Here is a 13,324-nt window from a genome sequence, read left to right as displayed (position 1 = left end):
TTTTCCTTTCCACTGTGCTTCTATCACTGTGCTTCTACATTTGCATTGCTTGCTCTTTATGGATTTTAGGCTGGGTTTCTGAAAGGCACTTTGTGACAACTTATGATGTAAAAAGGGCTTCATAATATAAATTTGATTGACATGTATATCACTCCAACTGACTGGTTCTTCTGATGTTGTTCACACAGGAGACCATGTTGAGACATTCTCTACATCCAGAGAGCAACAGCAGGAAGATCACAGAGCTAAGAGGTCTCACCACTGCCCACATTGTGAGGAGATTTTCCCAATTCTATCAAAGCTAAAAATACACCTAAAAATACACACAGGAGAGAATCCATATTCCTGTACTGACTGTGGGAAGAGATTCACAACATCAAGGAATCTGACAGTTCATCAGAGTGTGCACAATGGAGTGAAGCCTTACTCCTGCTCTGACTGTGGGAAGAGTTTTTCTCGAATGAACTTCTTAAAAACACATAAACGTAGACATACAGGACTGAAGCCTTACTCCTGCTCTGAATGTGTAAAATTCTTCACAACATCAGCTGAGCTAAAAGTTCATCAGAGAACACACACAGGAGAGAAGCCTTACTCCTGCTCTGACTGTGGAAAGATTTTCTCTCAACCTGGCCCCTTAAAAAGACATGAACGTATACATACAGGAGTGAAGCCTTACTCCTGCTCTGACTGTTTAAAATGCTTCACAACATCAGCTGAGCTAAAAGTTCATCAGAGAACACACACAGGAGAGAAGCCTTACTCTTGCTCTGACTGTGGAAAGACTTTCTCTCAACTGGGCCCCTTAAAAAGACATGAACTTATACATACAGGTGTGAAGCCTTACTCCTGCACTGACTGTGGAAATTGCTTCACAACATCAGGTCAGCTAGAAGTTCATCAGAGAACACACACAGGAGAAAAACCTTACTCCTGCTCTGACTGTGGAAAGAGTTTCTCTCTACTGTTCAACTTAAAAACACATGAACGTATACATACAGGAGTGAAGCCTTACTCCTGCTCTGACTGTGTAAAATGCTTCACAACATCAACTGACCTAAAAGTTCACCAGAGAACACACACAGGAGAGAAGCCTTACTTTTGCTCTGACTGTGGAAAGACTTTCTCTCAACTGGGCACCTTAAAACAACATGAACGTATACACACAGGAGAGAAGCCTTACTCCTGCTCTGACTGTGGAAAGATTTTCTCTCAACTGGGCCCCTTAAAAAGCCACAAACTTATACATACAGGAGTGAAGCCTTACTCCTGCTCTGACTGTTTAAAATGCTTCACAACATCAGCCGAGCTAAAAGTTCATCAGAGAACACACACAGGAGAGAAGCCTTACTCCTGCTCTGACTGTGGAAAGAGTTTCTCTCAACTGGTTCTCTTAAAAAGACATGAACGTATACATACAAGAGTGAAGCCTTACTCCTGCTCTGATTGTGTAAAATGCTTCACAACATCAGGTCAGCTAAAAGTTCATCAGAGAACACACACAGGAGAGAAGCCTTACTCCTGCTCTGACTGTGGAAAGAGTTTCTCTATACTGTGTAACTTAAAAACACATGAACGTATACATACAGGAGTGAAGCCTTACTCATGCTCTGACTGTGGAAAGAGTTTCTCTATACTGTGTAACTTAAAAACACATGAACGTATACATACATGAGTTGTTCCTCACCGCTGATCTGACTCTAGAAAATATTTTAAAACAGCTGAGCTAAAAGTTAATCAGAGAACAGACACAGGAGAGAAGCCTGACTTCTGCTCTTAATGTGGCAAGAGTAACTCAAGTAAAACTGAAAGTCACCAAGTAGAATACCACTTGAGTAAAAGTATTTGGTTTTAAATATACTTAAGTATCAAAACTAAAAGTATGAATCATTTCAAATCCCTTAAATTAACCTCTACGGGATGGGTGTTCCTAAAACAGGACGGTTGTTGCTAATGTGACTATAATGACATTGTATTCAACAGCTAACTTTCTGGGACATAGACATGTCTTTTATATGGGCAGAAAGCTTACATTCTTTGTTAATGTTAACTTCAGTGTCAAATTAACAGTAGCTATTACAGTGAAAAAATATCTTGCTATTGTTTGAGGAGAGTGTACAACAACTTGTATCATGGCAACTGGTTTGATACATTCACCTCTGAAGGTAAATAGTGTACCTACATTCAGTAATCTTGCTCTGATTTGTCATCCTTAGGGTCCCAGAGATAAAAATGTAGCACAGTTTTGTTTGATAAACATTTATTTTATGTTAAATGTAGGAACTGGGTTCTACATTTTTGAACCCCTGTTGTCTCTGGCTCCACACCTACCCCGCCCGGCCGGCCATCTAGATGTGTGAAAGTTAGTGAATAAGCTAATGATCCATCATGTATGACATTCCTGGGAGTGTGTAAACTTAAATTTTTTATTAATATAGCATTTTTATATGTTCTCTATAGTTATGTACTTAAATGTATCAATTGACCAATTCAGGACATTTGGGGCGAACTCCTGGCAGACTTGATACAGTGCAGTAATGTAAATTCTTCACTGGATCAGTCAGAACCTTTGCATACAGTGCTGCCATCTGGTGGCCAAAATCTAAATTACACCTAGACTCCTATCTGAAAGTATGGCCTTTCTTGCATTTCAAAGTTCATGAAACATGATTTTTTTTTTTTGTATGATTTTACCAGATCTAATGTGTTATTCTCCTACATTCATTTCACGTTTCCTTTCAAAAGATATCAAGAATATGCATGTCTTTGCTTCAGGTGCTGAGCTACAGGCAGTAAGATTTGGGTATGTCATTTTAGGTGAAAATGTTTTAAAAAAGGGTACGATCCTTAAGAGGTTTTTAAGCGAACCAGTGAGTCTGCCAGATCAGAGGCAGTAGGGATGACCACGGATGTTATCTTGATAAGTGTGGGAATTGGACCATTTTCTGTCCTGCTAATCATATAAAATGTAACTAGTACTTTTGGGTGTCTGGGAAAATATATGGAGAAAAAGTTAAGAAATTGGGGGGAATTTAGTGAAATAAAGTAAAAGTGATTTAAAGAACTATTTAAGTACTTTACACCACTGTATGCATCCATGCCGTGTGTCAGCATTGCAGGCTGGTGGTGTGATGGTTGGGGTGTGTTTTCAGGGCACACATTGGGCCCCTTGATAAAAGTTGAGCAATGTTTGAATGCCACAGGATATCTAAACATCATTGCCAATCAGGTGCATCCCTTCATGGCAACAGTGTATCCATCTGCAAAATTATTTTTTTCAGCAGGATTATGCTACAAGGCTTGTCCAGGAATGGTTCCAAGAACATTACAGTGAATTCAGCTTACTGAATTGTTTACCCTGGCCAGAGGGATAGGGCCATAGTAGGCTAGACTATGTAGCTGCTGTTGTTAGTAGTCTACAGTTTCCATGCAATACAGCATGTCAGATTGCTAATGATTAGGTGTATAGGCTGCTACATTTAGTTTTTGCTTGTGTCTGTCAGGAGTGATGTATTATCAGGCTACCAGAGGGAAGTGGAGAGTGCGCCTTGAGCTTTGTGGGTTGGGCCCGGCCCACGGCCCATGGTCAAGAGAGACAAAGGGCCTGCAGCAGCACTCCGATGTGAAGAACTGTACAAAAATGTATGATTGTAGTACAATGAAAAAAATATAGCATGGTATTTTCATGGAATGGTAGTGAACAAAAAACAATATATGTTTTCCATCTAGGAACATAGAAGAAACTGACAGATGTGTCATAATAGCCTGGAAGTAAAGCTGCACTGGGAGACACATTTGAAATGGAATACATTGAATATATGCAGCAGGGTGGAGAAAAATCACAGTAAAACACAATTTAAATGTATTGTTGGATAGGCTGTGGTCACCATTCATGTAATACAATAAATATATACATCAGATGGTATTAGGGAGCTATTTCATAGGGTTTTCACAGGTACATTATTTACCCATTTCAATCTTATACCAACCAACCCTATGCTTGGTGTGACTTATGGTCAGAGCAGACCATCTGATATGCCCTTAAATATTGTAATATGCAACCTGGAATTAAAATGTAAGAGGACCAGTGCTTCTACAGTGAAACACATCTCACATCTGTGCTGTTTGAGAGAGATGTTGTTAGACTCCATTGTATCGTTGTTTCCTCTTCTGAGGGCACTGGTGGGGAACAACATTTCAATTCAAAGACAATGAGTCCTTCATGTTTAGCACTAAATCCACACGTTTGAATTATCTGTTTGATGATGATGAAGGGGAAGATTGAATTTGAATATACAACAGGGGTTGACAACTAGGTTTGTCCTCCAGTCAATGTGTTGCCTAACTTGTTATCAGGTTTCAGGTAAGACCCAAGTGCAGACTGTGTAGAAGTAACAATGTTTATTGTAACAACAGGGGCAGGCAAACGACAGGTCAAGGTAGGCAGGGGTCAATAATCCAGAGTAGTGGGGCCAAGGTACAGGACGGGAGGCAGGCCCAGGTCAGGCAAAGGTCGGTAATCCAGAGTAGTGGGGCCAAGGTGCAGGCAGGCCCAGGTCAGGCAAAGGTCGGTAATCCAGAGTAGAGCCAAAGGTACAGGACCACAGGCAGGGTCAGACAGGCGGGCTCGGAGTCAGGGGTCAAAACCAGAAGGGCGAGAAAAGAGAGACTGGAAAAAGCAGGAGCTGAGACACAAACCGCTGGTAGGCTTGAACAAACAGGCACAGACAGACAGAAAACACAAGTAGAAATACCCAGGTGATAAGTGGGGAAGACGGGCGACACCTGGAGTGGGGTGGAGACGAGCACAAGGACAGGTGAAACAGATCAGGGCGGGACACTTGTAGTTAGTCTGCGGGCCAGAACATAATTAGCCTATTAACAAATACCATATAGCTTTCCAATTCATAGTCCTACACAGTGAAGCTACAATACACATTTAACACGTGGTTATTGGGCTAATCAATTCAATGACCATAACATAATAATGTCCATCTGATTACAGGGCTAAAATCACCCATGTCTATATGAATAGTCCTACCTGTTCTTTTACAATATATGGTTGATTTTGCAAATACAGGCATGTTAAATGTTTTGGAAAATGAAATGTCTTGAAACTGATTTTTCTCTGAATATCTTCTTCACTCTCTCTGGAAACAAGATCTAATAGTGGCTGAGACCAAACTATTTAACAATTAAAGATTTTTATCGGTTTCGCAGAATACCTGAGGGGAAATGTCATTACCACCATGTCATAAAATTAACTATTTTAGTTGAGAAGGAAATTACAGAAGCCTATTAGGTTAACAAATGGGAAAAATCATCAATATCAATTGTAATTTAATACACCTTCGCCACAGAAATATGTACCGTGATGGTAATGACTTAGCGTTGTGGTAATGACAGAGTGTGATGGAAATGACATTTCATATAAAACAACTGATGAAAAATACCATTAAACATTTTAATGTCAAACTAGTACATGTTTAATTTGATTGAAGATATAGAACTGACCATTTTGTTCCAATTCATCCCAAAGGTGTTCGATGGGGTTGATATCAAGGCTCTGTGCGAGCCAGTCAAGGCAGCGTTCTCATGCCATCCACCAAACCCAGATTCGTCCGTCGGACTGCCAGATGGTGAAGCGTGATTCATCACTCCAATGGCGGCTAGATTTACACCACTCCAGCCAACGCTTGGCATTGTGCATGGTGATCTTATGCTTGTGTGCGGCTGCTCGGCCATGGAAACACATTTCATAAAGCTCCCGACGAAGAGTTAATTTGCGGACGTTGATTCCAGAGCGCATAAAAATCGTTCCAAATGCCTATGCTCTTCAGCACTCGGCGGTCCCATTCTGTGAGCTTGTGTGGCCTACCGATTTTATACCTGTCAGCAATGGGTGTGGCTGAAATAGCCAAATCCACTAATTTGGCCATGTAGTGTATGTCGTGAGTGGATGAATGTGCAGGTAGCCTAGTAAAGGAGCTCTTTGAAGTGATTGTTGAACAATCAGATGAAAACATCGTGACTGGTTGTGTTTATGACTCAATAAAAGGTCATACATTTTAAAAGTTAAATGACAAACCTTTAAGACTAGGCCCACAGAGATCCTATTGAATGAATATAGTTCTACGATTGTATATGTCGTTTTTATTTCTTTTTTAAATGGCCCATAACTGGAAGAAAATAATTCTACTTGAAATTAATTATTTCTCACCCTTGGTATTTACTAACCCTCGTGGTAGTTTGGAACTTGGTAGTGAGTTGTCATGTCTAAATGTTGTCATTTAACCCTAACACAGTAATAACCATAGTAAGTCACATGAATAGACATCAAAATCACTCAACCATCCTAACAGAATACAACATGTAATGGTCTTATTTAGTGTTCAATTTCAACTTAACCATGTAATTTGTTTGTCTTTTCAGGTCTTACGGCAAGTAAAAATGTATAAACTAGTACATTTAGTCATTACCACCACATTCTGTATTTACCATCACAGTTCATTATGTGGTGGTAATGACGTGTGGTGGGAATGACATTTTTACGACATTTGGTCATAAATAGCAGGGATTCTAGCATGCTAACTACAGTTGAATAGTAGCATACAATGTATCCTAAATACACATAATTAAAACAATTTTAAAAATTAACAATTTTATAGAATTATAGCCTATTTGGTAACGACCAAATAGGCTCCATGACATCCATGTGCTCCACTGTCACTATTCATATCCATGGTAACCAAGTACAAACTTTTGAAAAAAAGGTTATTGCCATGTAATTTGCTTGTCATGGTGTTAATGACACAATACTAAGAGACGACTGTATTTTGTGTAAAGAAAGTATCAAATGGCTTATGCACATCTAGTATGTATATAGTTTCCATGTATTTGACTCTTTTTAAACAGGTGCATTAAATATTTTGTAATTATCAAGACTTTTATAAAAAGTGTAATACAAAGAAGACTGTCAAAAGTCTGGGAGTGAGACAGAACAAAAACACTGATATCCAGACATGACATGCTGAAGAAAAAAAGTAAGCTGAAAAAAAAGAGTTGAAGGTTATTTTAGTATCTACTTAATGGATGTGAAATAAACAAATCTAAATTAACATTTTATCTTAAAAATCGAACCCTGAGACACAAAAGCCCGTTGTGAAGAGGGCACAACAAAACCTATTCCCCTCAGGAGACTGAAAAGATTTGGCAAAGGTCCATCAGATTCTCAAAAGGTTCTACAGCTACACCATCAAGAGCATCCTGACTGGTTGCATCACTGCCTGGTATGGCAACTGCTCGGCCTCCGACCGCAAGGCACTACAGAGGGTAGTGCGTACGGCCCAGTACATCACTAGAGCCAAGCTTCCTGCCATCCACGACCTCTATACCAGGCGGTGTCAGAGGAAGGCCCTAAAAATTGTCAAAGACTCCAGCCACCCTAGTCATAGACTGTTCTCTCTGCTACCGCACGGCAAGTGGTACCGGAGCACCAAGTCAAGGTCCAAGAGGCTTCTAAACAGCTTCTACCCCCAAGCAATAAGACTCCTGAACAGCTAATCAAATGGCTACAAAGACTATTTGCATTGCTCCCCCTTTTTATGCTGCTGCTACTGTCAGGACCCGGTGTGAGAAACAGTCACTAATAGTCGGCAGAACCCAGAAGATGAGGCAGACACAGCAGTACTAGAGACGGTGGTTTAATCAAGGTAAAAGATCTTCAGGGAAAAATATAAATCCACAACGTCAAAAGAAAAGCCAAGAGAAAAAATGGATATCCTCCAAAATACAAAGAAAATCCACAAAGTGGTAAGAACAGCAGGGAAAAAACAAACCTCAAAAGACTAATAAAAAATAAACAAGAACAAAACCAGAGTACCTCTGGAAAATCCAACAAGAGAAATATATTGTTCACAGCATGGCTGGGGCTGGGTGCTAACATACAAACACAGAGCAAAGAACTGAGGGACACTAATGGTTTAAATACCTACAAGGAAATGAGGCACAGGTGAAAACAATAACTAGAAGGGGAAAAAAAACAAAAGGTTCAAAAATGCGCAATGGGGACATCTAGTGACCAAAACCAGAATAGTCCTGGCCAAAACCTGACAGCTACTCTTTGTTATTTTCTATGCATAGTCACTTTCATAACTCCACCTACATGTACATATTACCTCAATTACCTTGACTAACCGGTTCCCCGAACATTGACTCTGTACCAGACCAGTACCCCCTGCTATTGTTATTTTACTGCTGCTCTTTAATTAAAAAAATATCTTCCTAAAACTGCATTGTTGGTTAAGGGCTTGTAAGTAAGCATTTCACTGTAAGGTCTACTACACCTGTTGTATTCGGCGCATGTGACATAAAATTGGATTCGATCACCCATATTCATCATATTTCTCCAATTTCAAACCAGTGTGTCTTGTTTGTAACGAGACTGTCACTGTTTGCAAAGAGTTCAATCTGAGATGTCATTATGAATCTAAGCATGGTACGTTCAGAAGTAGATGTTCCACCCCAGACATGAAGCTGAAGTCTGATGCAGAAAGGAAGGTGGGCCTAAGGAGTGAACACACAGCTTTACAGTGGCGATTTTAGCATGTACATATTGTTATTTAACCTTAACTAGGCGGTTCTTATCGATTTACACAAATCCACAAGGAGTCAGTAGAAACCATATTTGTTTAAGCAAGTCAGCCATATCAGATATGTTTTTTAAAAAGGAAGTAAATGAGGCCGAATTAACTGCCAGACGAGGCTACTGTGGCTGATAGCCAGGTGCAGCGGTGGTAAGGATTCACTCCATGGTGCTGAAAGGAAAGTTCAATCATTATGCTGGACTAAAATTCTGTAACAAATGCTTTATTTGAGCTGTTCTTGCCATAATATGGACTTGGTATTTTACCAAATCTTCTGTATACCACCCAGTGGCGTAGCTTCAGCCAGTGGGCCAGGGCCGTACATGAGCCCGGTGACGGGCCCGGATCTGCGGAGCCACAGGCCCCCTATGTAATTTTAATTCCACCCTACCATGGCCAATTATTAATTGTTGACGCGAGTCCATCACACCGATGATTTAACAAGTAGATCTTTCTTTAATTTAGGCTATATGATAAATGATCCCACTGATGGTTTCACCAACAAAATGTTTTTTGTCACTACATGTCAGCATGATATTTTAGTGTATTGATGACAATAAATCTAATTAATTTCCTAAATAAATCATATTATTCAATAGTTTCAATATCATATTAAGATAATGAAATGCATTCTGGGATTCATTGTGCAAATACTCTCCAAAGTGTTGTTGTTTCCGTCGTTTTAAGCAACAGTTGAGATAGATATCAAGTGACAACGGGCGATTAAAAAAAAAATTGTGATAATCGAGAATAGAAAATTACGGATTTAAAAATCAGGAATGTATCAACACAAAAGTGGAGCCCAAAAGAGCAAGGCCAAAAATGAGAAAGCAAAGGAGGTATCAAATTAGTTAAATTAGATTCCTTTTTCAAATGCAGTTAAGTGCAGCCATTGCTAACACAAGCAATGTAGTGGGAGCAGAAGAGGATGTAGGTTTATCATCGCCAGCAGCAGCTTTTAGCGTGTCAAGTGAGCCAAGGCCGAGCTGTTCCATCGTACCAGAAGAAGCAACTTTGACAGAGGAGGATACAGGTTGTCATGTATCGGCGGATATGACCCTGAGCACAAGCCAGTCCGGACAAGCTATCCCCAGGTCGGGCGGGGAGGAAGAGGAGCAGGGCGAGACTAGAATCGTGGCGGCTGAGGAAACAGGTGGAAATGGGACAGACGGCCTTTTTACCTGTCTAACAGTCAAGGGGCATTATGCAACAAATGTGGATCCAAAAGTTAAACGACACGTTATTGCATTAGGCTCGTGTAAGCCTACTGGCCCATTCCCAAGAGATGACGAAAGGCGGTGTTTTTCCGAGTCGTATTACACCACTACAACCAAGGCTGGAATCAAATGACCACGTACATGGCTATGTTATTCGGCCAAGATAGATTGTACGTATTGTGAGTCTTGCTGGCTGTTCAGAGATCAGAGAGCCCCTTTCTTCTCTGATGCGTGGGTGAATGGAGTGAGAGATGGGCGCCATCTAACACCCAAAATAGCATGTCATGAGACATCCCAGATTCACATGGGTGCCTGTTTGGTATATGAGCAATGGAAGCTCAATGGCACTATTGACGCAGAAATGGAGAGAGGCGTGCGTAACGCAGCAAACAGTTCAACAGTATGATACCTTCTTCGAGTATAGCATGAAGAGATGGTCAATGTTGAGGGGTTATATTTGGTTTTGCATCAGAAAATGTAACTCTAAAACGACTGTGTCCCACCCGCTGGTCATCTAGATAGGAGTCCCTTGCCGCCCTGAGATACAGATATGTGGACGTAATGAAGGCCCTCACAGAGATTGTGCTTTTAAGTGACGAGATGGATGATGCAGCAGCACTTACATTTTAGTCGTTCTGCAGACAAAGGTTTTAGAAAATGTGAACGTCGTCTCCAAAATGCTACAGGCCAAAGACGCAGACCTGCACAGGGCAGTTAGCCTAGTCAAGGACATTATAGAGGTCCTGTCCGGATTCCGACAGGATTTTGAGAAGGCAAAAGTCACTGCAAAGACCCTTGCTGACAAATAGGGAGCTCAAAACGCATTTGAAGACACTCGGAGAAGGAAGGAAGGCTCTTCGCTGGCCATGGCAGAACACTGACATTCCTGTCTTGCAGGAAATCACGCACAGAACGAGCAGTATGGCTGGTGGCAGTGTCATGCTGGAGGGTCATGTCAGGATGAGCCTGCAGGAAGGGTACCACATGAGGAAGGAGGATGTCTTTCCTGTAACGCACAGCGTTGAGATTGCCTGCAATGACAACAAGCTCAGTCCGATGATGCTGTGACAGACCGCCCCAGACCAATGACGAACCCTCCAGCTCCATATCGATCCCGTTTCAGAGTACAGGCCTCGGTATAACGCTCATTCCTTCGACGATAAACGCAAATCAGACCATCACCCCTGGTGAGACAAAACCGCGACTCGTCAGTGAAGAGCACTTTTTGCCAGTCCTGTCTGGTCCAGTGACGGTGGGTTTGTGCCCATAGGCAACGTTGTTGCCGGTGATGTCTGGTGAGGACCTGCCTTACAACAGGCCTACAAGCCCTCAGTCCAGCCTCTCTTAGCCTATTGCGGACAGTCTGAGCACTGATGGAGGGATTGTGCATTCCTGGTGTAACTCGGGCAGTTTTTGTTGCCATCCTGTACCTGTCCCGCAGGTGTGATGTTCGGATGTACTGATCCTGTGCAGGTGTTGTTACACGTGCTCTGCCACTGCGAGGATGATCAGCTGTCCGTCTTGTCTCCCTGTAGCGCTGTCTTAGGCGTCTCACAGTACGGATATAGCAATTTATTGCCCTGGCCACATCTGCAGTCCTCATGCCTCCTTGCAGCATGCCTAAGGCACATTCACGCAGATGAGCAGGGACCCTGGGCATCTTTCTTTTGGTGTTTTTCAGAGACAGTAGAAAGGCCTCTTTAGTGTCCTAAATGTTCATAACTGTGACCTTAATTGCCTACCATCTGTAAGCTGTTAGTATCTTAAACAGGTGCATGTTCATTAATTGTTTATGGTTCATTGAACAAGCATGGGAAACAGTGTTTTACTTCTTATGGCTGGGGCAGTATTGAGTAGCTTGGATGAATAAGGTGCCCAGAGTAAACTGCCTGCTACTTAGTCCTAGAAGCTAAGATATGCATATTATTAGTAGATTTGGATAGAAAACACTGAAGTTTCTAAAACTGTTTGTATGATGTCTGTGAGTATAACAGAACTCATATGGCAGGCAAAAACCTGAGAAAAAATCCAACCAGGAAGTGGGAAATCTGAAGTTTGTAGGTTTGCCTATCCAATATAGTGTCTATGGGGTCATATTGCACTTCCTAAGGGTTCCACTAGATGTCAACAGTCTTTAGAACCTTGTTTCATGCTTCTACTGTGAAGGATGAGGGAATTAGAGCTGATTGAGTCAGGAGTCTGGCAGAGTGCCACGAGCTCACGTTTCTAAAGACTAAGGAATTCTCCGGTTGAAGCATTATTGAAGATTTATGTTAAAAACATCCTAAAGATTGATTCTATACATCGTTTGACATGTTTCTACGAACTGTAATGGAATTTTTTGACTTTTTGTCTGGCCTGCGCGTCATGAATTTGGATTTTTGAACTAAACACGCGAAGGTAAAGTGAATATTTATAATGCTATTTCTGACTTCTGTTGACTCCACAACATGGCGGGTACCTGTATGGCTTGTTTTTGTGTCTGAGCGCCGTACTCAGATTATTGCATGGTGTGCTTTTTCCGTAAAGTTTTTTTGAAATCTGACACAGCGGTTGCATTAAGGAGAAGTTTATCTAAAGTTCCATGTATAATATTTGTATCTTTTATCAATGTTTATTATGAGTATTTCTGTAAATTGATGTGGCTCTCTGCAAAATCACAGGATGTTTTGGAGGCAAAACATTACTGAACATAACGCACCAATGTAAACTAAGATTTTTGGATATAAATATGAACTTTATCGAACAAAACATACATGTATTGTGTAACATGAAGTCCTATGAGTGTCATCTGATGAAGATCATCAAAGGTTAGTGATTAATTCTATCTCTATTTCTGCTTTTTGTGACTCCTCTCTTTGGCTGGAAAAATGGCTGTGTTTTTCTGTGACTAGGTACTGACCTAACATAATCAGATGGTGTGCTTTCGTCGTAAAGCCTTTTTGAAATCGGACACTGTGGTGGGATTAACAACAAGTTTATCTTTAAAATGGTTGTATGTTTGAGGAATTTTAATTATGAGATTTCTGTTGTTTGAATTTGGCGCCCTGCACTGTCACTGGCTGTTGTCATATTGATCCTGTTAACGGGATCTCAGCCGTAAGAAGTTAAACCCTTTACAATGAAGATCTGTGAAGTTATTTGGATTTTTAGGAAATATCTTTGAAAGACAAGGTCCTGAAAAAGGGACTTTTTTTGTTGTTGCTGAGTTTAGATTAACTCTAATCATCCTTCTGGAAATTAGACTTTTAAAATCTAGACTAGGACAAGTCTGAGACTATTTTAAACTGTGTCTGAGATAAGCCATTTCAGTTATTAGTTTAAAAGTGCAATTTATTCTAGGATTAGGCTCAATCTGTGTACGCAGAACTGCACCATAGAGTTTACTAGATGAATGAAGTGACGATCCATTCAGACCAGCCTTACTGATTGAACTTTCGTAACTACATTTGTGCAGTTGGA

General features: G+C 40.9%; 2 protein-coding genes across 3 annotated transcripts in view; one reads left to right on the top strand and one right to left on the bottom strand.

Moving 5' to 3' along the window:
- The window catches only part of LOC139533043 (zinc finger protein 658B-like), a 147,595-nt gene that overhangs the window by 11,371 nt on the left and 122,900 nt on the right, over nt 1–13,324 (top strand). Inside the window, exon 4 of one of the 2 annotated variants that reach the window (XM_071331238.1) lies at nt 189–4,104. The exons of the other annotated variant lie outside the window; for it this stretch is intronic. Within the exon in view, the coding sequence (XP_071187339.1) occupies nt 189–1,675 (1,487 nt within the window). The 3' untranslated portion in view covers nt 1,676–4,104. Of the gene's footprint in view, nt 1–188; nt 4,105–13,324 lie in introns of those variants that run through there. 2 annotated transcript variants of the gene reach the window in all.
- LOC139533076 (zinc finger protein 135-like) overlaps nt 1–13,324 on the bottom strand; it is a 302,249-nt gene that overhangs the window by 257,375 nt on the left and 31,550 nt on the right. The window lies entirely within an intron of this gene.

This window comes from Salvelinus alpinus, chromosome 10 (genome assembly GCF_045679555.1).
Source record: "Salvelinus alpinus chromosome 10, SLU_Salpinus.1, whole genome shotgun sequence".
NCBI lineage: Eukaryota > Metazoa > Chordata > Actinopteri > Salmoniformes > Salmonidae > Salvelinus > Salvelinus alpinus.
The sequence above is the reverse complement of the archived record's forward strand: the minus strand, read 5'-3'. Positions and strand labels throughout refer to the sequence as shown.